This window comes from Gymnodraco acuticeps, unplaced genomic scaffold (genome assembly GCF_902827175.1).
Source record: "Gymnodraco acuticeps unplaced genomic scaffold, fGymAcu1.1, whole genome shotgun sequence".
Classification (NCBI taxonomy): domain Eukaryota; kingdom Metazoa; phylum Chordata; class Actinopteri; order Perciformes; family Bathydraconidae; genus Gymnodraco; species Gymnodraco acuticeps.
In genome coordinates, this window is record NW_022989947.1 from 1119517 (window position 1) to 1142453 (window position 22937).

Below are 22937 nucleotides of genomic sequence, written 5' to 3' on the forward strand. Positions count from 1 at the left end.
CAACTCACAGATGTAACCTTGCTTTGAGAAAAAAGATTATTAATGTAACCCTTTTAGAAGGGAGGATATGGTCATTTGTTCTGGGAATGTCATTTTCGAGCCTGAGACCTGAAAAACAGGCTCGGGGCTTAATAGCCTACATACTACAATACATACACTGTAAGGATTAGTAAATGTTAAGATTGCAATGTATTCAGATGGCATCTTAAATAACTAACAAGACCAATCTGGTAAGCAACTAGCTGTCTACTTAAAAAAAAAAAAAGTGTATTTAGATTTGAAATGATGCATAGGCCTACACACTATAACAAAAAAGAAACAATGCAAATGTCTGGAGAAGTGTAATTTGGCCCTGCTGATCGCTAGTCTGTTAGATAACTCAGACACCAACCCTCCAGTCCCTGAGTCAGAGGCCGTTTCTCAATGTCGAGTAAACCTGCTGCAGAGCCACTATTTCAAGTATACAACGTCATCGAGTGGCGCCGAAGGACTGTTTAAATGCCCAGCATTCTGCGCCACTCGATGACATAGTATACTTGAAATAGTGGCTCTGCAGCAGGTATACTCGACATTGAGAAACGGCCAGATAGTTTCAGTTGTCACTTGATGGGACAGCTCGTTTGTCATTTCCTTGTTCCCCTGATATCAAGTCAGCGACTTTACCACACCCACACACACACACACACACATGTTGGAAGAAGAGATGCTGCTACATTTACAAGCCACATGAGAAACAAATAGTTTCTTAAAAGACATTCACATCCAAAATGATGAAAATGTATTTTTCTTGTTTATTTACTTAATATTTATACAAAATAAAAAAAATATATGAAATGAAAAGCTAACAAATCTGCAAGGATTTGAGAAGGAAAAGGAGAAAGCCATTGAACAAACAGGGACTACAGTACTTGTGTTTTTTTTATATATGTACAAGACAAGTTTATCCATTTAAATTGTTTTTAAAACGCACAGTACAAAAAGAAAAAATAAATCACTGACAAAAAACCCATAGTACAATTCTGTCCATCAGTATTCAATGCTGCAGGTTTCCTTACAATAGGGGACAGGTGGTGAAGCAGGGAGGAGGTGGGGGGCCTCAGAAAACTAAATAAAATAAAACGCACTGGAAGGCAGATTGGGTGTGTATTGGCCTTGGAAATCATTCAACAACTCTTGCAGAATAGGTGGGGCCTTAATGCAACATCTTTATAATTCATGGGAACAATTATTGTACAAGTGTGGGATAATGAAAAATGCTGTGCTAGGGAAAAAACAAAGCACAGTACACAACCACGGCCCCCGTGTGTACAAACATGCACGCAGTCACATGACGAACACACTTTCCTCACAGTCCGAGCCAGTGAGTTCGCTTATATGTCTTTATATATAATATATCTATATTTGGTAAAAAATAAACTTCACAACTCTACCAATTTAGAGAATTGTTTTTTTTTTTCAAACTTAAAATGACAAAAAAAAACATTTAACAGCAATCAAGCTAATTTTTGTGTTTGGGCTTATTTTTTTGTGAGGGAGGGGAAACGTTTTCACGAAAGTTAAAGAGTGGGGATTTGAGGGTGAGAAATACAAAACCAGCCTGTCCCCCCACCTTCAGATATTACTTCATTCCTCCCCATCTGCAAGAAAAAAAGGGGAGAAGGAAGACTAAAAAAAACAGACCATACAGGAAACATTCATTCTTTTAGAAAACAGTTCTATGTTACATACAAGTCAAAGAAAAAAAGAGGGCGGGCTGGGGGTTTAACACGATACAAATTCCCAACACTCAATATTTCACCTCTTGAGGGTGCATTTCTATAACCATTCAGCTTTGATCTCCCCTCTCTTCTAAGCCCTTCCTGCCCCCCCCCCCACCCCCCACCCATCCATGCATCGTTACAGTGCTCGTCCTCTCGGCACAGCACCTCCTGACCGCAGGCAGAGCGCAGGAGTGCTGGGCCAAGAGACGGGGGCGGGATCTCTGCAGGAGGAAGAGGGAGTTTATATGTGGAGACCGTCTGCGGAAGGAGTGATGAGCCCCCTTCTAACTTCTGTTAACAGCGTGGGGGCCCGACAGTAGATGTTAGTTGGCCCCCCAGTTGTAGGTGTTGTATGCCGACTTGTTGATCTGAGACTTCTGCTGAAGGGAGGCGTTCTGGCTGCGCTGTCCAGTGCCGCTCTGTGGGGAAAGGAAAGAGTTGATGTGAGCTGTCCATCAATGCCATGTTTTAACTCAAGTATTTTGTTGCCAAGCGACAGGACAAACCTAAATACACTTAATCATTAATCTGAAAATAGACCACTTTCAAATGGGATTGCAAACGTTGGCCTGGACATTACCTACAAGGCATGAAAATAAAAGCACAGGCTACAGTGTTTCCACTAGGATTAGCTTTGTGTCTAAACAATCAGTCATTCTACCACCACACAAAATTCTGTTCTTGAATGCAATCACTTTATAATTTCCACGAAAAAAAACTCCACGAGCCCTGCTTAAAACAACATCAACATAAATTAGATCAATCGCATAGCACTTATTAAAAAACTAACTTAAATTAAATTAACTAAAAAAGCTGTTAGCCTGCTTCTCCAGATATTTCTTACTTCCATAACAATGGTTTTCCTTTTAAAAACAAATGCTGACTGGTGTGTTGCCACTGCATGCCAAATTCATCACAGCACACAAGGCTAAATGATGATGAATAAAAACACAAGTAACCTGTGAGTTCATATCATCTCTGATAATTATAAACAAAAGAAAACCAGAACTAAAAGCCAATTAAGTGTCTTTATTTCTCGATTCCTAACGTGAACTATAGGAGTGAAATCAAGCTGCATCAACAGATGGAGAAAAACACAACAGTGACATTTCCTGTACCTGTCCGTCCTGCTGCAGGTGGTGGTGCAGAATCTGAGAGTGGGGTTGTTGGTGAGGGGCCAGGATGTGCATGAAGGGGGCCGGGGCGTAGGCGGTGGGGGCCGGGGGGTTGATGGGACCCCCGCTCCCCAGAGCTGACGGCAGACTGAACGAAGCTGCTGGCGTGCCAGCGTGGAAACCCTGCTTATCGAACGACTGCAGGGGGAAGGGAGACAAAACAAGACATGACATCTTTGTTTAATTCAAACTGCATGGAGGGGGGGGGAAAGTTGTTTCCTGTGAGAATGGGCGTTAAATATTTATGATCTGTAATTACCTGAGTCTTTGTGTAAACGGACCCTGAAATGTCTGGTACCCCCGTGTTGCTTGATGTCACAGAGACTCCTGCAGACACAGGAGACAAGTGTGTGTATTGTCATTTGTGTTGAATAAATGCTACAGGCCCAAGCCAAGCTGCGTGGTCCTGCTGCCCACCTGCTGATTACAATTCCTGGATTAGACCCAAAGTGAAAAACAACAGCGGGTCACTTAAGGTGGGCTGACCTTTAAGGTGGATCAGTTATTCTCACAGGTCTTTTGTTATTCATTTAAATGTCAGGAAGAGCCCAGGAATAAAAAAGGAAAAGTCAAATCATATTTAAGTTGTGAAGGCAACTGAATGTATTTGATGAGCACACAATATCTCAGGCCACTGAATCAAAATCCTTTTGTTGTAGAATTTGTGCAATCTGCAAAAATACTGTTGTTCAAAGAACCAATATAATATGTGACCCGCTCTATCGAAATCAGTCGGAAGTCGCAGCGGCTCATTTCAAAATAAACGTGGATTTACGTAAACAACTATTTTTTCGGGGTTCGGGTGTTTTGTTTGATTTTAAACAAACAAAGTCTTGGCTTTCAGAATATGAAACTTTTATTTCCAAAATCACACAATAAATACATGTTTGAAGCTTGTAAAGGGATGAAGACAGGCACCTCTCATTCGCAATCAGCTCTTCCGCAGCGCCGCCCCCCCTCCCTCCGGCTGAAATTATGAATGTAAGAGTATAGTAATCATAGATAACACGGCAGGGTCCGTTACAGTTTGTTTTCATCCGATTTAAATTAAACAAAGTCTTGGCTTTCAGAATATTAAACTTGTTTCGGCAAATTCAGATGATAAATACAACTTTGAAGCTTCGGCATAATTACAAGCGGAGAACGGAGTAACTTAACGTCACAGCAGGCATAACAACAGCCGGTGTTTCTCGTGAGTGTTTTCCCCGGGAAACAAACACAATACACACAAACGCAAAATTACACAAACACACACGTATACACACACACTCACGAGCTTCCCCTCCAAACGAAAATATCTTCCCTCCGTAGTATTTTGATCATTTGCTCCACTAATAATCAATCAGATCGATGGATTCTAGAGAAGAGAAAACTTTAAAGGCCTTTTTCTCAAAATGATGACTCGGTGACAGTCATTATATAATGTGACATATTTCGCTTAATATTTGGAGTAGAACAACAATCCTGATATCATCAGAAAGCTAGGAATATCCTCTTTCCAACAATGTATACAACTCAAAATGTGTCTTCGGGTCAATGCGACTGATTTTGATGGAGCAGGTCACATATTGTATCGGGATGAAACTTGTAATTTACATCTCCAAGTGTGTAAAAGCTACAGCGTGGCGGGACAACACACTTTTATTGTATCAGGGAAGAAAGAAAAAATGCAGTGTGATGTGGGTTCTTCTTTATAGCAGTACTTTGTGATCTGCGTATAGAATGGTAAATACGAGAGTTTCCCGTCAATAATACAAATACAATTATCTAAACACTTAACATGTGACCCGCTCTATCGAAATCAGTCGGAAGTCGCAACGGCTCATTTCAAAATAAACGTGGATTTGCGTAAAAAACTATTTTTTCTGGGTTTGGGTGTTTTGTTTGATTTTAAACAAACAAAGTCTTGGCTTTCAGAATATGAAACTTTTATTTCCAAACTCACACGATAAATACATTCTTTAAGCTTGTAAAGGGAAGATGACAGGCAATCTGCTCTTCCGCAACGCCGGCCCCCTCCCTCCGGCTGACATTATGAATGTAAGCGTAGAGTAATCATAGATAACACGGCAGGGTCCGTTACAGTTTGTTTTCATCTGATTTCAATTAAACAAAGTCTTGGCTTTCAGAATATTAAACTTGTTTCGGCAAATTCAGATGAAATACAACTTTGAAGCTTCGGCATAATTACAAGCGGAGAACGGAGTAATTTAACGTCACAGCAGCCGGTGTTTCTCGTGAGGGTTTTCCCTGGGAAACAAACGCAATACACACAAATGCAAAATTACACAAACACACACATGTATACACACACACACACACTCGCGATCTTCCCCCAGACCAGTAATCCAAACGAAAATATCTTCCCTCCGTAGTATTTTGATCATTTGCTAATAACCAATCAGATCGATGGATTCCAGAGAAGAGGAAACTTTGAAGGCCTTTTTCTCAAAATGATGACTCGGTGACAGTCATTATATAATGTGACATATTTCGCTTAATATATTGGAGTACAACAACAATCCTGATATCATCAGAAAGCTAGGAATCTCCTCTTTCCATACAACTCAAAATGTGTCTTCGGGTCAATGCGACTGATAGAGCAGGTCACATATAACATTGTTGAAAAAGGTCCAAAAACAAATAAGGCTCAATGAATGAATTATTATTCCTAAGTGAACAAGAAAACTAATGTGTAACATTGACAGACAATTTCTTTACAGGAATACTTACTATAATTCAAGTTTCTGAGAAAGAAAATCTTACATAGAATCTTGGGAAATTTCAAGTATACACATCTATGCCAGCAAAAGTTCATAGATGTTGTGAGAAGAATTTCCTTAAAGTGAGGAGTACGGTAAAGGATATAAAGAGGGATGAGATGAAGAGAGGTGAGAAAGATGGTTTAGCAGCATATCATATCGGCAACAATAATCAAGTTCTTACTGTGTGTGATTGTTTAGCATGGCTTCAATCAGACATGAAAGTTGCAGAGAGAGCCACAATGCTAATGTGATGTTTGGCATTTAAAGCCAAAGATGGTGAAACATCATATTAAGGAAAAGTGATTTGAGATATGCTACAGAGCTGTTACTAGGTACAAGCGGAAAAAAAACACATGAAACTCTCATTTGTCAGAGAAATAACACAATCCAAAGATTATAGAAGATATACTGATCAATCCCTTGACAACCTTTCACAAGGCAACCTGGTTTTCATTTAGGTACCATTCTATGTGAAGAACGAGATCATCATGAACGTGCACAGCAGAGATGCGCAAGTCGAACCAAAACCGACTGAGCTTGTAAAATAATAACACGTGTGTGCGTGTGTCTCCGTAACCAGGTCCACCCACAGGACAGTGAACTGGATTCTCTGGAGACGAACATACCAGCAATGGCAACACGAGTGAAGAGCAAGCAGCACAGATGGAAAATGGGACAGCATCAACCAGGGCAACTCATCAGTTTATGGCAGCCACTGTTCTTGTGCCCTGCCACATTTTTGACTCTAATCCTGATAATAACATAGCATACATGTCCAAAATGTAAAAACCAGATGGGGTTGATGACAAGTCGCCCTGGAAGAGAACAGGGAACGGACAGAACGGCAGACACGGCTTTTAAGAGAGGCAGGCTGCATTGGACAGCGGATGTAGTGTGACGGTCTTCCTACAGACGCAGCTCATCAGCAATGAGGCAAAGGACTGAGAGCAAGGAAGGGGAGGAGGATGGTTGGTGACACAAGAGGAAGACGGGAGGGATAGGTTTTTTTTCCTTTTGCTTTGGCATGTGGCGGCACTCACCGACTCCCGGCCCGCTGACAGAGCTGGCTGGCTTGTTTTGTGCAGAAGCGGCAGCGGCAGTGCCGTATCCGCCCTTACAGAAATCCCCACTCCCTGAAGCCTGGCCCACATCCTCATAGCCTGCAACAGTCAGATACACAGCCACAGCCCACAGCGTTAGACACCAGGCAGCGGGAGCCGACCTGCCTCAAATAGCATTTGCAAATAATTCAAAGTTTGAAACTGTGCACCAGATGGACAGGTTTCACAAAATTGTGACAATACAGATTGTGTCAAGTCCTTAAGGAAACGCACTCGATACATTATCATCTGAACTTTGACACCAAATGCATTGTCCTATGTGGCTAAATCTGTCCATCTGGAACATCATGAATGTCAGAATCATCGCCGACATAATATGCAAATACTATTTGACCCAAGGAGGTGGGGGAAGTGAGGGGGCAGGCAGGGTGTATGTGGGAGGGGGAGTGGAGAGTGAGCTTGAGTTGGGTGATGGCAGAAAGCAGCAGATGGTGCACAAATGTGACCAGATGTAGATATTGAGTAATGAACTATGAAAGTAAAATAAATCACCACTGAAAAAAGCAAAAAAAGCAATAGATACCAGAATGCCTAAAAAATATGAATAAATGGGTTAAGAAGACATTTGGGAGGATGATGGTTGTGCCGTTTGTTAATGAGTTTAATGTATGAAATGTGTGGGGGGAGGTGGTGTGTGTTATGGAAGGTGAAGCCTTGGGGCAAATGACAACTTTCTGAAATGAGCAAAGCAAGCTATGGAAAACAACAGGAGACCGATAATGTCGACCTCTGGTATTTAAACTGCCAGCCAGGTGCCTCTGTTCAAGCCTAACCTATCCTTTCCCCATTCAGTTTAAATGGCAGACATGTTTTTAAAATACTGAGACTTATTTCGTGTGTAAAGGCAATAAAAACTGGGTACGGGACGCAGATGCAATTCCTAATCTGACAAAATTAAACCTCTACATCAGAGGTGCCCAGTACGTCGACCGGTCGACCGCGGGGGCAATGCTGGTAGATCGTGAGTCATTCATATAAAAAAAAATCCAGCTCCGTTAAAATAGACAAAACAAGTTTTGATCCCTCCTCCCTTGGCCTCCCTGCCACTTAATTCAGGAGTTTACTTGATTGACAGAAAAAGCGACCTATCGCTTTCCAGTCTGTTAACCCAGAATGCAAAGCGATACAAAATCAGTCAAGTGCCGGGAAAACTCAAATGAAGTTAAAGAGACAAACAACAACATGAGTGCGGGACCGAGCAAGAAGCTAAAGACATACCACTTCCACCCAGAATGGGAGGAAGAATATTTGTTTGTGATGTCACATTCAAAGGTTATTTGCCTTATTTGTAAAGCAAGCGTCGCTCTGCCAAAGAAAGGTAACGTGGAGAGGCATTATCGGAGTGTTCACAAGGCTGACAACGACTTCCCTCCGAGTAGCGAGTTGAGAAAGGTCATGTATTATTGCTACACAAACATTATCTCGTAGTCTTAGTGTCGCCAACTCGTTTCTAACATGCAAAAAGACAAACAAATGTCGGTGTATTTTCGACCTTTCCAATCCAGACGAGATCTCTCTCTCCCCCGTCTGTGTGCGAGGGGGCGGGGCAGTTTACACACGCGGCTGCTACATGCAGCAACACACGGCGGGGATGGCGGAGAGAAGCGCTCCAAGGTGTGGTTAAATGTTACCCGTCTTGAGGCGGACAATGCTCCTTGCCAAGAGTGTTTAGCATGTGAGGGCGGTAACACGAGCAATGTGTCTAAACATTTATCAAAAGTGCACCACATCCAGACGGAGGAATGCACCGGGTTCGACTGTCTTTCTAGCAGCTCTGTAGCGAGTAACGTTTCCACGTCAGGTGTTATGTATGCTAGCAGCAACACACGGAGTTAACCCAATGATACAAACATGGGTTAATGATTAGAGGTAACTGAGTTATTTAGTTTGTTAAAGTTTCAGCTATTCTGTTTACAGTTCTGTCATCAGATTATTTAATACGATTTGTTAAAACACTGTTGTTTCTTTTGATGTGAAATATTATTTATTTAATTTAAATAAAAAGCTATGTCAATTTTGTAAACAATTTGTTAATTTAATATATGTATTTTTGAATCAAGTATTCATCTTTGTCTTCATTGTTAGTTTCCACATGCCTAAAACAACCTCAAGCTAAATCTAAAAGTTGATGGCTAAATAAGAGCGTTTGAGAAATTGTGCAAGCCATACAGTAATAGTCCGAATAGTCGAGTAATCGTTTCATTAATCGATAGATTAATCGATTATCAAATTAGTCCTTTGTTGCAGCCCTATTGTAGTTATCCCATGTATAAATAAAATGTGTTATTCAGCAACCCTTGCAATTTGGGATTTTATTTTTGGTTGGTAGACCTCGGTGAGCTGGTCATTTCAAAAGTAGCTCACAAGCCAAAAAAGTGTGGGCACCCCTGATCTACATTAATACTAAAACATGTTTGTCAACAAGTGAGAGTCAGCATGCAAGAATGTGTTTTGAACTACAGGCAGATACCTTCCCAACATATTACAAGAGTGTTTACACAAGCATCATGTTTATGCTTGTAGAGGCTGCAGAGCTCAAATAAAAGATGCAGTCCACATTGAGGCGAAATCAATGGGCTCATTGTGAGTAACAGCACAGATTTATTGGTATGCAAGTGTATCGAGTAGGACTTGCATGACACCTGTAAACATCCAGCTTCTGTATCGTTTAGTGCCTCACCAGTGCTGTATCCATGGGAACCATAACCACTAGCCTGCTGGAAGGGTGCGGCTGACGCGTTGACGCCGACATTCACACCGTGCTGCTTTGACGAGGTAGGAGCCACCTGGACAAAAACAAATCCATGTAAAGTCATCGAGTGGTAACCAAATAGGGTAACCAAAGTTTGTCTTGGGGACTCATGAAAATGCAACTTTCTTCTCGTTCAGGCTCAGGAAGTACTCAGACAAAATGGATTCTAATACAGCACCATCAAAGGAAAGGCGCTAAAATGATCTCTTCCAATAGTGCAAACATCAAATTTGACTTGACGGTTTGCTCCTGTCTAAACAAACAGAGATGTTCCTGATGTTAGATGATGCTTCTAATTCTCAATCAAATATAATAAAAACATTGAGAGAAATGCTGAATTGATAAGTGGCTTACAATTTTAAGCTCAGTCGTCCATTCACACAAACATTAATATGCCAATGATTGCTTAGCTGCAAAGCAATGGTCAGTAATTGAAGGCAACCAGTCCGCTAGCTTTTGGAAAGCAAGGTTTTTCCTCACCGGAAACACAGCAGGTCCGTACTGGAAGGTGTTGGGCAGGCCTGGCATGCCGGTGTAGTACGGGAGGCTCGTGTAGCTGTAGCCGGGCGGCAGTGCTGGGTTGAGGAAGGGCTGCTGTGCGGTGTGATGCGCCTGCGTCTGGTTCTGTTGTGTCTGCGCTAATGTGGTGGCTGGGGAAGGAGACGATGAATCACCTCGACCAAACTTTGATAAGTCACCTGCAAATACAGAATGGGATGTTTGTGTTTGAGTACAAATGTCTACATGAGATAAAACACAATACATTACTAGCAAACAATGAAAAGGAGATATTAAAGTAGGAAATCCTAAACTGCTGGCCTGTTTTGAGGTGCCATTTCTACGGGAAGTTGAAACATTAAGGCCTTGAAGGAACAACCAAAGCTTATCATCTCTAAAGATTGTTAATTTATTTATTGGCATTATACAGTTTCTAGTCAATTCGGAAAACCTTAAATATATACAGTTCTCAAGTTAATCAAACTACAGATAGTTGCACTGTCAACCTGCCAGGCTTGGATTCTACCAGCAAGCAAAAAAGGCTCTTCATTTATTGTGAGGATAATCATTCAATTCAAACGGTCCCTTCATCACCAAACAACAAGCAGCTAACTGTGGAGAAGACACTGAGCAATTGTGAGATGGCTCACCAGAGTAAGGGTTGTTAGTCAAGTTGCCGTCTCGGCCAGTCAGTGCTGCTGTGGGAGTTGCAAAGGGTGCAATGCTGTAATAATCCTGGAGAGAAAAAACATTGTTTGTTTTTTTAATACCGGACATGGAGCAACAATTGTGAATAATGTGAATAATGTTTTTATTGCAGGAGTTGTTTTTCTTTTACACAAAACCAAACTCACCAGCGGTATTCTTGCCTGCAGCATTTGTAGGTCATCGTAGCCGTACACCTGAGGCTGAGACACAGCAAGAAAAGTGTTACTTTATAAACTATATAACAAACTCTATTAAGTGCAGATAAAAAGCTCAGTTTCTATAAACAGTGAGTCTGTCAGGAACTCACAGGGTAGGCGTGCAGTAGTCCAGGGGCCATGATGTAAGGGTTGGGCAGCAGAGGGGGCACTCCAGGGGGCAGGTTTGGAGGAGCTTTCCCTGCATGGACAAATCATGTATAACACAAGCAATGCATTACAAACTTATTCTTAGATCCATTACACATTCATTTATCACGCACACCGGCAAATAAAGAAATGCAAGTACAGTAATTTTACGAATTCACTAAATATACAACTCGTTTTTAATTGGCAAGGAGAGATCCGTTTCAACACATTTATCCCTGAGATGCATCAGTAAATGACAACACCGCAAGATACCGCTAAACGATGCACTGGCAGAAAGGAAAACACATCAAATGTGTTTGAGAGAGAGAGACAGGCGTTGGGAGCAAACAAACCGAGTGAGATGAGTCAGAAGAATGGAAACCCTGCCAGTGACTGAGAGGAAATGGAAACCAATTGATCCAGCTTGAATTCTTACAAAAAATTTGAACAACAAGTAGGACTGTCGCAATAATAAATAAATTGACTTATCGTACGATAAATAAAAATGAACTCGATAACTTTTCTGACCTCGATAAATTGCCGTTTACATGCGTGTTTGTTTACATAAGGATGTGACCGGCATTTTAGCCAGGCGCGCTGTGTCTGCCGGCCCGGCGCGCTGTGAGGGGCGGGGCTCACACACAGCCAGGTCAGGACACTCCGCGTGCAACAGTGTAGCAGCCAAATTAATAACATAGAGACAAGCAGGAGACAATGTGTGATTTACTCGCGGGGAATTTGAAGTTAAATTGGTTACAAAACCTAATTCCACATCTCTGGTGTGGGTATATTTTGGATTTAAGCCAAATCAACGAGGTGAACCTACGGACTTGAATAAGCCGGGCAGTATGTCACATTTGTTTTAAAAAGGTAGCAACAAAAGCTAGCAATACGACCAACCTTAAACTGCATCTGAAACACAACCACCCCATTCCGTTTTCCCAGCTGGGAGCAAACACGGCAGCTCGAGATGGAGAGCCCCCACCTTCCCGACAGTTTGCAATCAAAGATGCATTTGCCCGACAATGCAAACATGTTGGTGTTCCTTGCTCGAACAGATTTGATTGATACAGATTTGGATATGGCCTGTTGAAGCATCTGGGTCTTTGTATGGACAGTGGACTGTACACTTGACTGTTGTTTTAAGGAGGTTTGTTTTGCTTGTGAGACAATGTGTGCTCATATTTATTTATTCATATATGTTATAATTAAATTGTTTTATTTATTATATATAATTTATATATTTGAATATTATTTCACATTTCATTTGCAATGTTGAATGTTCAATAAAAAGTTCTGTTTGAAAGGATGTACTTGAATTATTATTATATATTATCATTATGTCAGTGGCCTAAAATGGTCTTACAACGGTGCCGACAATATTATCGTTTATCGCAATAATTTCTGGGAAAATGTATCGTCCAACAAAATTAATCATCAGGCCTAATAACAAGCCACATAATTCCCAAGCAATTTGCACCACTGTGTGGTGATGCATACAAACAGCCATATTGGTGACATTAACAAGCTCTCACGGGCACATCATTTATCAAGTGATCAAATTGATTTGTATTTTAAAAAGTGCGAAACAAGGGATAAAAGAAAACTGCTGACACAAGAAAAAATTGACTAAATGCTCGAAACTGAAACTGTGACGTCTGGCATGCATTAAGGAAAAGCCCGCACTTTTCTAGGGTCCTGCCCTTTCGGTGCATCTTGCAGGGTGCCGCTTCTTTGTGTCAGAGCTGGCTTGGTTTCGCCCCAACAGGGTGGAACTATGCGGGCTCCCCGGCCGCTTGTTTGTTTGTAATAATTGTTTGTACTTAGAATAAAGTCAGTGCTTTGGCTAACGACGATCCAGTCTCCTTCATTGAACTGAACATTGAAAGACAGAAGTTTTCATCACAGGATATATAGTAAGTCATGCGTTACAGTGTGAAGTCCTGACACCAAATTACCAAAGCTACAATTAACTCACTGGTATTGCAAGCTATAGATTCAAATTAAAGTAAGCAAAATATACAATGTGAGGGAAAGGAAAATCTACAGTTTTTACATTTATGTTGAGCAATTGCAAGATTTGGATGTTAAACTGTCTAAAGAGGTGTAGGTGTCAAAGTGTAAGAATGTTTGCACCTGTGTTTATGTCTAACCTGAGGATGCTGCAGAGTTGCGTGAGGAAGTCGCTAAAGAAGGAATGGCTGAGCCTGCCGATGACATTGAAGCAGCGGCGACTGCAGCTTGGACCGCCATGGAGGCGGGGTTAAGGCCCATGGCCAGGCTGCTGATGGGGCAGAGACCAGAGGGAGCTAAAACTGTGTTGGAGCCCACAGAGCAGGCCTGATGGACCCCTAGGGACACCTGCGCTGAGGAAGAGGAGGGGACTGATGATGGCACCGATGACACGGAGGAGGGGTAGTTGGAGCAGTGCAGGCTTGAGTCACCGTCTACGCTGGGATGCTGCAGAGACGGAAGGACGAAGTTAAAAAGATGCGGTTAAGATTAATGGGATTACATTTCCATTAGAGTAAATGGACATGTAATACGTTCATCTGGCATCACAGGAAATGAAGCTTTGAAAATGCTTAAGGAGGAGGATGTACAACACACACACACCTTAAAAAAAACAACATCCAACCTACTCTTCAAAGAAATCCACAGGATTTTGAAACACACAAACACATAAATGCTGCGCACGTTATTCTTAGCTCTCCATGCACCAGTGCATGACAACATATGTTATGCAGGACTTCTAACCTGCATTGACTGATGCAATTGACACTTTCCACACACAAAAATCGGACACTGACAGTGCACTGACAGATAGGACAACACAACAGAAGCACTATAGAAGACCTGGTGAAAATCTGCTGATTTTGAAGCTCGTCAAATTGTGCTGTTGCAGTAGCCATACTTGGAGTCGGCAAAAAATTATTAAGTAAGACTCGCAACATCGCATGACAGAAAGTTTGTCGAGTGTAATTCTGCTTAAAATAAAGGAAAAGTAAGCTCAAATAATATCGCAAAAATATTGACAATGTTCTTATTGTTAAACTCTCATTTTTTAATTAATAGAAATTATGGTTTTGCTTCAAAGGTTTGCTGAAATATGTAAAGCAATCATGATTAGGGTGATCCTGGACATGTGAAATCTGAATTAATTGATCAAAATAACATATTTGAATTGAAGATATTGTACTTTACTGTACAGTAAAAAAAAAAATATATATAATATAATTTTTCTTTATATTATTACACCTTGAAAAATTCCTTATACGTGACTCTCAAAGTTAATGGAAGTGGCAACAATGAAGGAAAGTTACAGGTAAAATAATAGCTGTAGGTTATTTTCAAAAGTTTCATCCACCAGCACAGGAACTGAGAAAAACATTTGAATGCCTGATTCTATGACAAATGCAGAAATATAAAATAAAAATCTCACCATTAAACTGGAGTTGGATGACCGGACTGAAGATTGAGCTAGGCTGTTCTGCTGTGATTGGTGAGAGCTGTAAAAGTAATAAGAAGGTTCAACGCATATCTCAACTATCTATACAGAGCACAATTAACATTTACTAATACTCGAGTTATGATCTCTGGATAAAACGCAGATACCATTTCCTTTCCTATATTACTGTGTGTGTTAAACTCACTTGTTGTGCTGAGGTGGGGGGAAAGTATTTGGAGGCATGTCTTCACTGTGCCCCAGACCACTGAGAGATGTCTGATTGGATGAAGTCATCAAGGAGGCCGGGCCGGAGCCGCTGTCAGTCAAAGTGCCCATGCTGACAGGCGTGACTGAATCAGAGACCTGCCGAACTGATACTGCAGAGCCCGCTGCAGCCGAGGAGAAAGAGAAAACAACATTGTAATAAATTCCAATCCAGTGTGATCCGGACTTTTTCAAAAATATTTTGAGAAGAAGAAAAAAAACCTTGTATATAGACCCTTACCTTCCCCAGAATGTGTTCCGTGCATTGAACTGAAGCCATTCTGTAAAACCAACAATGTAGGTTAGCTCACAGGTTTCCATGGAAACAGGCCATTCATAAAAAGATGAAGGGTGTTGGGCTTTTGGAAACATTTAAGTTATGCAGTGCATTTTAACCACGAGTCATGTTTAAAACAGAACCGTCTTAAAATCCCAACACCTTGAAAAAAACGCACATACACAGACTTATCTAAGCACTACATTAACAAACCACCATGTTAGATTGTTTACCAAGTCTAAGTGATCAAGAGGGACGCTTTGTCCTTACCTTGGGCTGCATGTCCTTCAGAGGGGAGGAGGAGACGGAGGGGGGGGTAGCGGCGTGTCTGAGACGCTCTCTGATCGTACATGTCCATCTGACTGGGGTTGGAAAGAGCTGGAGTTGACTCACTGCAGATTGTAACGGTATTGACAAGATGGCGTACTTAAGGAACAATCAGTGGTTCTGACTTGAACATTAATAATACACGCTTACATTTTAGAGCACTTTTAAATACTCAAACATGAATGAATGAAACTTCAAATATCATTTATTTTATGACCTCTTGTTTAATAGATAGCGCAGCTAGCAGAAAAATGTTTAGATAGAACATGTCGTGAATAACCCTAAGCAAAGGTGTGACAAAATAAACGTCATCTTCAAAGTATTGTGGTACTAGGTAGTATTTGTGGATGTACTGACCTGCTGGGGCTAGTGTAGAGACTGTTCTGGACCTGGTGGGCTTGTGTTGTGGAGGCGGGGGTGGACTCGTACTCTGGCATAGCCGGTTCTGACCCAAACTGGAAGGCTCCAAACTGAAGATTGAGACCCGACATGTCTGTTGAGCCAGGCATCTCGACCGCCATTGCCGGAATCTGAAGAAGATGAGGGGCATTTTAAAGTATATACCAAAATACTCTGAATCTTAATCTTAGCCTGGCAGCCCCCCGCCCACAAGAAACTGTGAAAAAAAGGGCTTCCTAACATTTAACAACCTATTAATGTGTCGTACCCACTTAACGGGAAGAAACTCAGCTAACTGACGATATTAACCATTTTTAGCTTAACGAAACACAAGAATAATACCAAGCCTATGAATTAACACTAAGCGAAAAAATGCTAAAGCACAGAACTCACTGTAGAAATATTTTATTACTTATCGGATCTGCACAAACAAGATATCGGATGAAAGATGAGATTCCACAGATTCTAGAGGTACAAGTATCACCACTGTGCCAAAACTCAGGGCAGCAAAGGCAAACCCAGACAACGTAGCTTTACTGTGCCAAAACGGCAAATATGTCTAATAGGCTATTTTTTTGATCAAAAGTTGTGTTCAATGGCATTAAAATGATAAAAACGCTGCTGAAGGTTAATCCATAGATTAATCCAATGTGTCCGTGTCACTTTGAAATGATTACTGATAATCCATCATTCCATTTTTGTCAAAAACTGAGATTTCATATTAGCTGCTATGAGAGCTACAACCCAGCTTCCGGTTTTGGGCAAACTGCGTGCGCATCACTCTCACTCCTCAATGGTAATGTTTAGATGGATTTTAGGAACTTCCCCTCGATTCTATTGGCTCTAACGGTTTAAAAGAGGTGTCAATCATCAAAATCGACCAAGGGGGGCCAGAGATATGGCAAATCCACCCAAATTACCCAAGAAGTGTTTGTTTGTTTGCTAAACCTCTCTAAAAAGGTAAAATGTGACTGGTTTTACATCAATCTTGATACAGGGTACTTATATGTTATAGTTTGGATTCCTAAAGCTTTTAGTCTACTATCCCATCATTCAAGGGTGGTTTTCACTATAAGTAATATGTTTTCTTTTGGACGGACACTATAATTTACATTTTTTTTACTATGTTCAATCTGAATTTACTATAAAATTAAAAAATACTATATTGATTCTGACTCATCTACATCCAACTCACAGGTTTATCAGTGCTTTGAGAAAAAAGATTATTAATTTACCCCTTTTAGAAGTGAAGATATAGTCATTTGATCTGGGAATGTCATTTTCGAGCCTGAGACCTGAAAAACAGGCTCAGGGCTTAACAGGTTAAGGATGATAGTCATAGGACATTTTTAGCTTGCATGTAAATTGGAGAAATATTATTAGTGCAATTTAGTGGGAATGCTGACACAGCATTCCAACTATCTGTTATGCTACGCACGAAATTCTTTATTATTCCGCCGGGTTATTTTGTGCTGCTTCTTCTCCCACATTGAACATCGTAGAAACTCCGTTCAGATCGGTCGGGAATCAATGGCTATTACTTTTATCATTCATAACTTTCATAAGAGATACATCCCATTTTTAACATGGAAGTCAATGGAGAACTCTTCAGACTTCAACTATCTTCATGCAACTTCAACTGCTCCTTCTTCAACTGCTAACTGCTCCTTCATACTTTCACTCAGAAACCTCATTCCAACTTTGAAATGTCACATCTTTGACATTATTCGTGTAAAACAACTTTTAAATCTGGTTCTTACTTTTACAGATATTTATCATTGTTCAGACCTTGGTAAAGAGGCCTTCTTCAGATTTTAGAGTGTGTGATAATGTCACAGCTAGAGTGGAGATTTAATTTTGCTTTCATATTTTATTTTAAACTTGCCATAATTCCCAAACCCTACATTCCTGAGACATAATTGTTCATGACAAACGTAGGAAAACATCTTGTAGCTTGAAAGATCAAAAAAAATTAAGCAAAGAAATTAAACAAAATGCCTCTTGAGGGCATGAAGTGACTTTCAACATGTCTCCATTAAACTCCATTGTAAATTCAGCCTCACCTTTCCCCACCACAGCAGCCGCACACCTTTAGTTAATCTGCCAAAAAGGCCACATTATTAACCCGAAAGTACACAAAAAGTACACTTCAGATGCTCAAGTTCCTTGACATGCTTCACGCTTTGAAATGTCACCGATATCTGTTACGGTTCTTCAACAAACCGTTCACATGTAACAGGTTTATCTCTCATTCAGAACAATGAAAATGCTCTCCTCTCACTGATCACCATGGAAACCTTTGATCTCTGGACACGTCGTTAGCTCAAATATAAACACCTGTGTCATGGACCACGATGATGTCATAACTCCAATTGACATAATTAGAGCAGCAGACTAATGAGTGGTCACTGGAGTTTAACAGACTGTCTCAGCCTATTATTTCCCATCTGATGAAGACTTCATACTGACTTCAACATGTTCCACATATTTTAGACATTGGTGTCGTATGCTTTTAGTTCTAAAGTTTTCAGTTCAAATATTCTGCTGCTTTTTCATGCATTTAGACTTTTATTTTCTTGTTCTTATTTCACATTCAAGTCCCCTCTATTCACGAACCCTTTAAAGTACTCAGCCACACCACTTATATACCATGTGCGACTGTTGCTATGTCAGTTAATCTTTCAAATACAAGGTTGCTTGTTTGATTCAAGCACTTGTAAGTCAATATGTCAAGGTATTTATCCCTAACATTTTATCAGCTAACTCATGACACACACTCAGAGGATCTTTATAAACAGGGGTGCACATAACTTTTTTGCCCTGGTTCTCAAAGGAGCACCTGGAGATGTTGCTTGGTGCTCATCCTTAAAATGAAATAAACCGTAACTTTTGAGGGGGTCTTTATTTGCCAGACACACGGCACAGAACACACATGCAGAGGTGAACACAAGACAACATTAGCACGACCAGTAATCCTACAAGCTGTCATCACTACCCTCCTGACTGTTCTCCTCACTGTCTTCCTCTCTGTCAGACATGGTAGCTGATGATGGAGGCCTACTACTTTCTCTCTGGTTGAGTCTGTGATTAGCTGCTCGCATCCACAAGTCAACAGCTGGTTTTGGGTCGAAAGTCTCTGTTGTCATCTTAGACAAGTGGATGTAATCAAATAAGTATGTGAACATAGCCAATAACCTACCATAGCCAATAACAAATGGATGTAACTTATTTTATTTGTGTTGTTCATTCATATCTTATTTTACCTTAAAAAAAAAAAAATGTATCTCTCCAGTTTTAAAGGATATGTTTGGTTACTGTCCTATAGTATACATTGGAATGATTTCAAACCTGTTTATCCCAATAATTATAAAGGAGTGCCTTGGAAATATGTGTTTACATAAATTGTGACCAAATCGTTTGAACTTAGACTAAAGTTAACTATCTAAACACTCAAGATTACTTTACCTCACTGAGCTGTATTATCAGCCTCTCAGTCTGACTGGGAGGACTCTCTCTCCACATTATTCTAGAAACATCTTCTTCTTATATCCGTTAAAGCAGCTAGCACCAGATTCTAATAACAGCGCCGGTACCGGTGCACCCTCCCTCTCTCCCTCACTCACTCGCACTTTGGCTGTGAGCTGCGGTTGCCAGATATGCCAACATCCCCCATTTTCATCACTTACAGCGCCCATCGTACTGGGCAAATGAAACGTGTAACCGGGGTGAAAAGGGTGTACATTTACTTAATTGTGAATATCGTTACATTAAGGCCGAAAATTAGGATGAGCACCAACGGTCAAAAAAATTTTTTTCCCTCCCAAAACTGCCAGCCCAGCGCCTCCACAGATCTGGCGCCCTAGGCGAACATCTATTACGCCAGAGCTACGGGCCGGCCCTGAGTTCATATGCAACTCGCAAATATCTTTCTCTCTTCTCTCTCCTCTCTCCTCTCTCTCCCTCTTCTCCCCCTCCCTCTCTCTCTCAATGTTGGTGCGCAAATGCGCCTTTTTTCAAATGACCCGGTGCTCTTTTTTTAGCGGAGGTGCGCATGCGCACCTGCGCACCAGTTATGTGCAGCCCTGTTTATAAACGTTTTAAGTATTACACATCTTTAAACATGACTCTTATAAATCACTTTTAAAACCAGCGATGTTAGTCCAGTGTCAGCTTTTCTAAAATAGAAACTTCAAAGTTCACATCTTTCTAAATGATTCTACTTTTCAATGACCTACAAATAATCCAATAAATAATAATCCCATTTTCAATCTTCCAACTGTTCATATATTTTTGGTCAATTAACAAACCTGTTACAAATGTGTTGTTCAACAAATTTGAGCCTTTGCCACATTTATTTGATCACCATGGAAACCTTTGATCTCTGGACAGTCGTTAGCTCAAATATAAACACCTGTGTCATGGAACACGATGATGTCATAACTCCAACTGACATGCTCAGATAATGGTTAATGGTCCTGCCCTTAACAGCTCTACATCAATTATGGGGTGTCATCATATGCCGTTTCCATGGAAAAGCATCCCTCGCCATAAACACGATGTCGCTGTAACTCCAATGGACACGCTTGTATATCACCGGTCCATGCCTCAACAGTTCTACATCAATTATGGGGTTTCATCATATGCCGTTTCCATGGAAACCCCTCGCCATAAAAGACGATGTCGCTATAACTCCTATGAAAATGTTCAAAAAGTGCTCAAACTTCACATGTGTGCCAACAGTCCAGCCGTGAAGACATCTACGGGACAGTTTTGAGATTTCTTCAAATGCCATTGCCATGACAACACAATGTTCGCCATGAAACACGGTTTTCTCATAACTTCAGGGAAAATGCTCAAACTTCACAGGTTTCACAGATGCAGCCATCAACGCATCTAAGCGTATTATGGGATGTCATCAAATGCCGTTGGCATGGCGACAGATCATTCACCATCAAGTTAGTTCAAAAGTTTGCAGTTCAAATATTCTGCTGCTTTTCCAAGCCTTTTTACTTTCTTTTCTTCTCTCATCACACATTCAAGCCCCCAGTGTTCATGTATCATTTCAATCTAAATTCTTCACTTTCTTCTTACACATTACATTTCAGCATAGCAGTTTCGCGTCAGCTTTTCAGCATAAAGCATTCCCACTAGCAATTCCTTCAGGAATTGCATTCTCTAGTTTTCAGTTGCTGTCCATGAAGTGAGACCTAGATCAATCAATCAATGTTTATTTATATAGCCCAATATCACAAATGTTACATTTGTCTCAGTGGACTTCACAGTTTGTACAAAATATCAGTATGACAATACGACACCCTCTGTCCTTAGACCCTCACATCGTACAAGGAAAAACTTCCGAAGAAAACCCACAGTTTAAAGGGAAAAATGGGAGAAACCTCAGGGAGAGCAACAGAGGAGGGATCCCTCTCCCAGGACGGACAGACGTGCAATAGATGCCGTGTGTAAATTGAAAAGATAATACATTTACAACATAGGTAGTCCAGATGCTTAGCAAAGCTTTTCTATTAGGCATTTACCCCTTTATCAAGTCAGGTAAAGCAATATTCAGTTGTTGTCTGCTCGATTAATAAACTTCACATATAGAACCTTTATTATATCATCTATTTAATGCTGTTGTTACCTTTGTTGAGATGGAAGTCCTCTTCTTCTGCTGTTTGAGTTTGTGTTGGTGCAAAAGCAGAGGACTTGAACCATGGGCATCTGAGGAACTCGGGGAAACTTGCTGACCTAGAGAAGGAATTGCTGACATTTTGGGAAGGGAGGAAGCTGGCGGAGGCACCGCGTGGGGCAAGGGAGAAGACGAGGAGGAAGGAGGCAGGCCTTTGTCCTGCAGGAAAACATCCAACATGGACGAGGTGCCGGTCTGGTAGGGCTGCCGCTTTGTGAAGGGCGAATGGACCACTTGCTCTGGCTGTGTCTTCATATCTGACAGTGAGAGAGAGGAGGAGAAAGAGTTAGTAAAGAAACCCGTACAGCAGTTCAGTTTTTCTATGCCATTATCTTTAACTTGCGAAAAAAGATCGAAGGAGAGAATGGAGTAATTACAGTAGGGTGTCATCTCACCGTATTGTCCCAGTGAGGGTCCACTGGTGTTCCAGGAAGAATGGGTTGTGTTGGGGGGTCCAGTTTGAGAGTGCTGGGCTGCCAGCTGGGCCAGTGCCTGGGCTGTTTTATATTGCTCCAGGAACTGAGAGCCGGTTGTCCCTGTGCTGGCTCCTTTAGGGTCACCTACCTCCCCGAAACTCTTGCTCAGCATGCTGACCTGCAACAATAGCAGATTATCACAATAAAATAAAAAAGTCTTGACACAACATGGTTTGTCATGAGATGATTTCAATGGCCGTGTCCTTTTCCTGTTGGGCTCGGAAATGGTTAAGGTATGAAACTTGGATTCTTTTTTGCAGATATTTTTCTAGAGGCAGAATATACTGTACAGGTGCATCTCAATACATTTGAATATCGTGGAAAAGTTAATTTATTTCATTAATTCAATTCAAAAAGTGAAACTCATGTATTATATGGATTCATTACACACAAAGAGAAATATGCCAAGCCTTTATTTGTTTTAATCTTGATGATTACGGCTTACAGCTAATGAAAACCCAAAAATCTGTATCTCAGAAAATTAGAATAATACATAAGACCAATAAAGAAAAAGGATTTTTAATACAGAAATGTCGGCCTTCTGAAAAGTATGTTCATGTGTATGCACTCAGTACTTGGTTGGGCCTCCTTTTGCATGAATGACTGCATCAATGCGGCTTGGCATGGAGGCGATCAGCCTGTGGCTCTGCTGAGGTGTGATGGAAGCCCAGGGTGCTTTGATAGCGGCCTTCAGCTCGTCTGCATTGTTGGGTCTCGTGTCTCTCATCTTCCTCTTGACAATACCCCTGAGATTCTCTATGGGGTTCAGGTCAGGCCAGTTTGCTGGCCAATCAAGCACAGTAATTCCATGGTCACTAAACCAGGTCTTAGTACTTTTGGCAGTGTGGGCAGGTGCCAAGTCCTGCTGGAAAATGGAAATCAGCATCTCCATAAAGCTTGTCAGAAGAAGGAAGCATGAAGTGCTCTAAAATGT

The 22937-nt window shown here is 41.1% G+C and overlaps 1 protein-coding gene across 1 annotated transcript in view; it reads right to left on the reverse strand.

The window, feature by feature from the left end:
• Positions 1 to 900: 900 nt before the first annotated feature.
• Positions 901 to 22937, reverse strand: part of ubap2l (ubiquitin associated protein 2-like) — a 50699-nt gene continuing 28662 nt past the window's right edge. Inside the window, 18 exon segments of the mRNA XM_034210304.1 lie at positions 901 to 2179; positions 2879 to 3073; positions 3195 to 3262; positions 6741 to 6860; positions 9502 to 9607; positions 10054 to 10271; positions 10722 to 10806; positions 10926 to 10979; positions 11087 to 11175; positions 13277 to 13583; positions 14566 to 14632; positions 14777 to 14960; positions 15077 to 15116; positions 15383 to 15427; positions 15429 to 15504; positions 15797 to 15969; positions 21480 to 21784; positions 21923 to 22121. Of these exon segments, the coding sequence (XP_034066195.1) occupies positions 2084 to 2179; positions 2879 to 3073; positions 3195 to 3262; positions 6741 to 6860; positions 9502 to 9607; positions 10054 to 10271; positions 10722 to 10806; positions 10926 to 10979; positions 11087 to 11175; positions 13277 to 13583; positions 14566 to 14632; positions 14777 to 14960; positions 15077 to 15116; positions 15383 to 15427; positions 15429 to 15504; positions 15797 to 15969; positions 21480 to 21784; positions 21923 to 22121 (2427 nt within the window). The 3' untranslated portion in view covers positions 901 to 2083.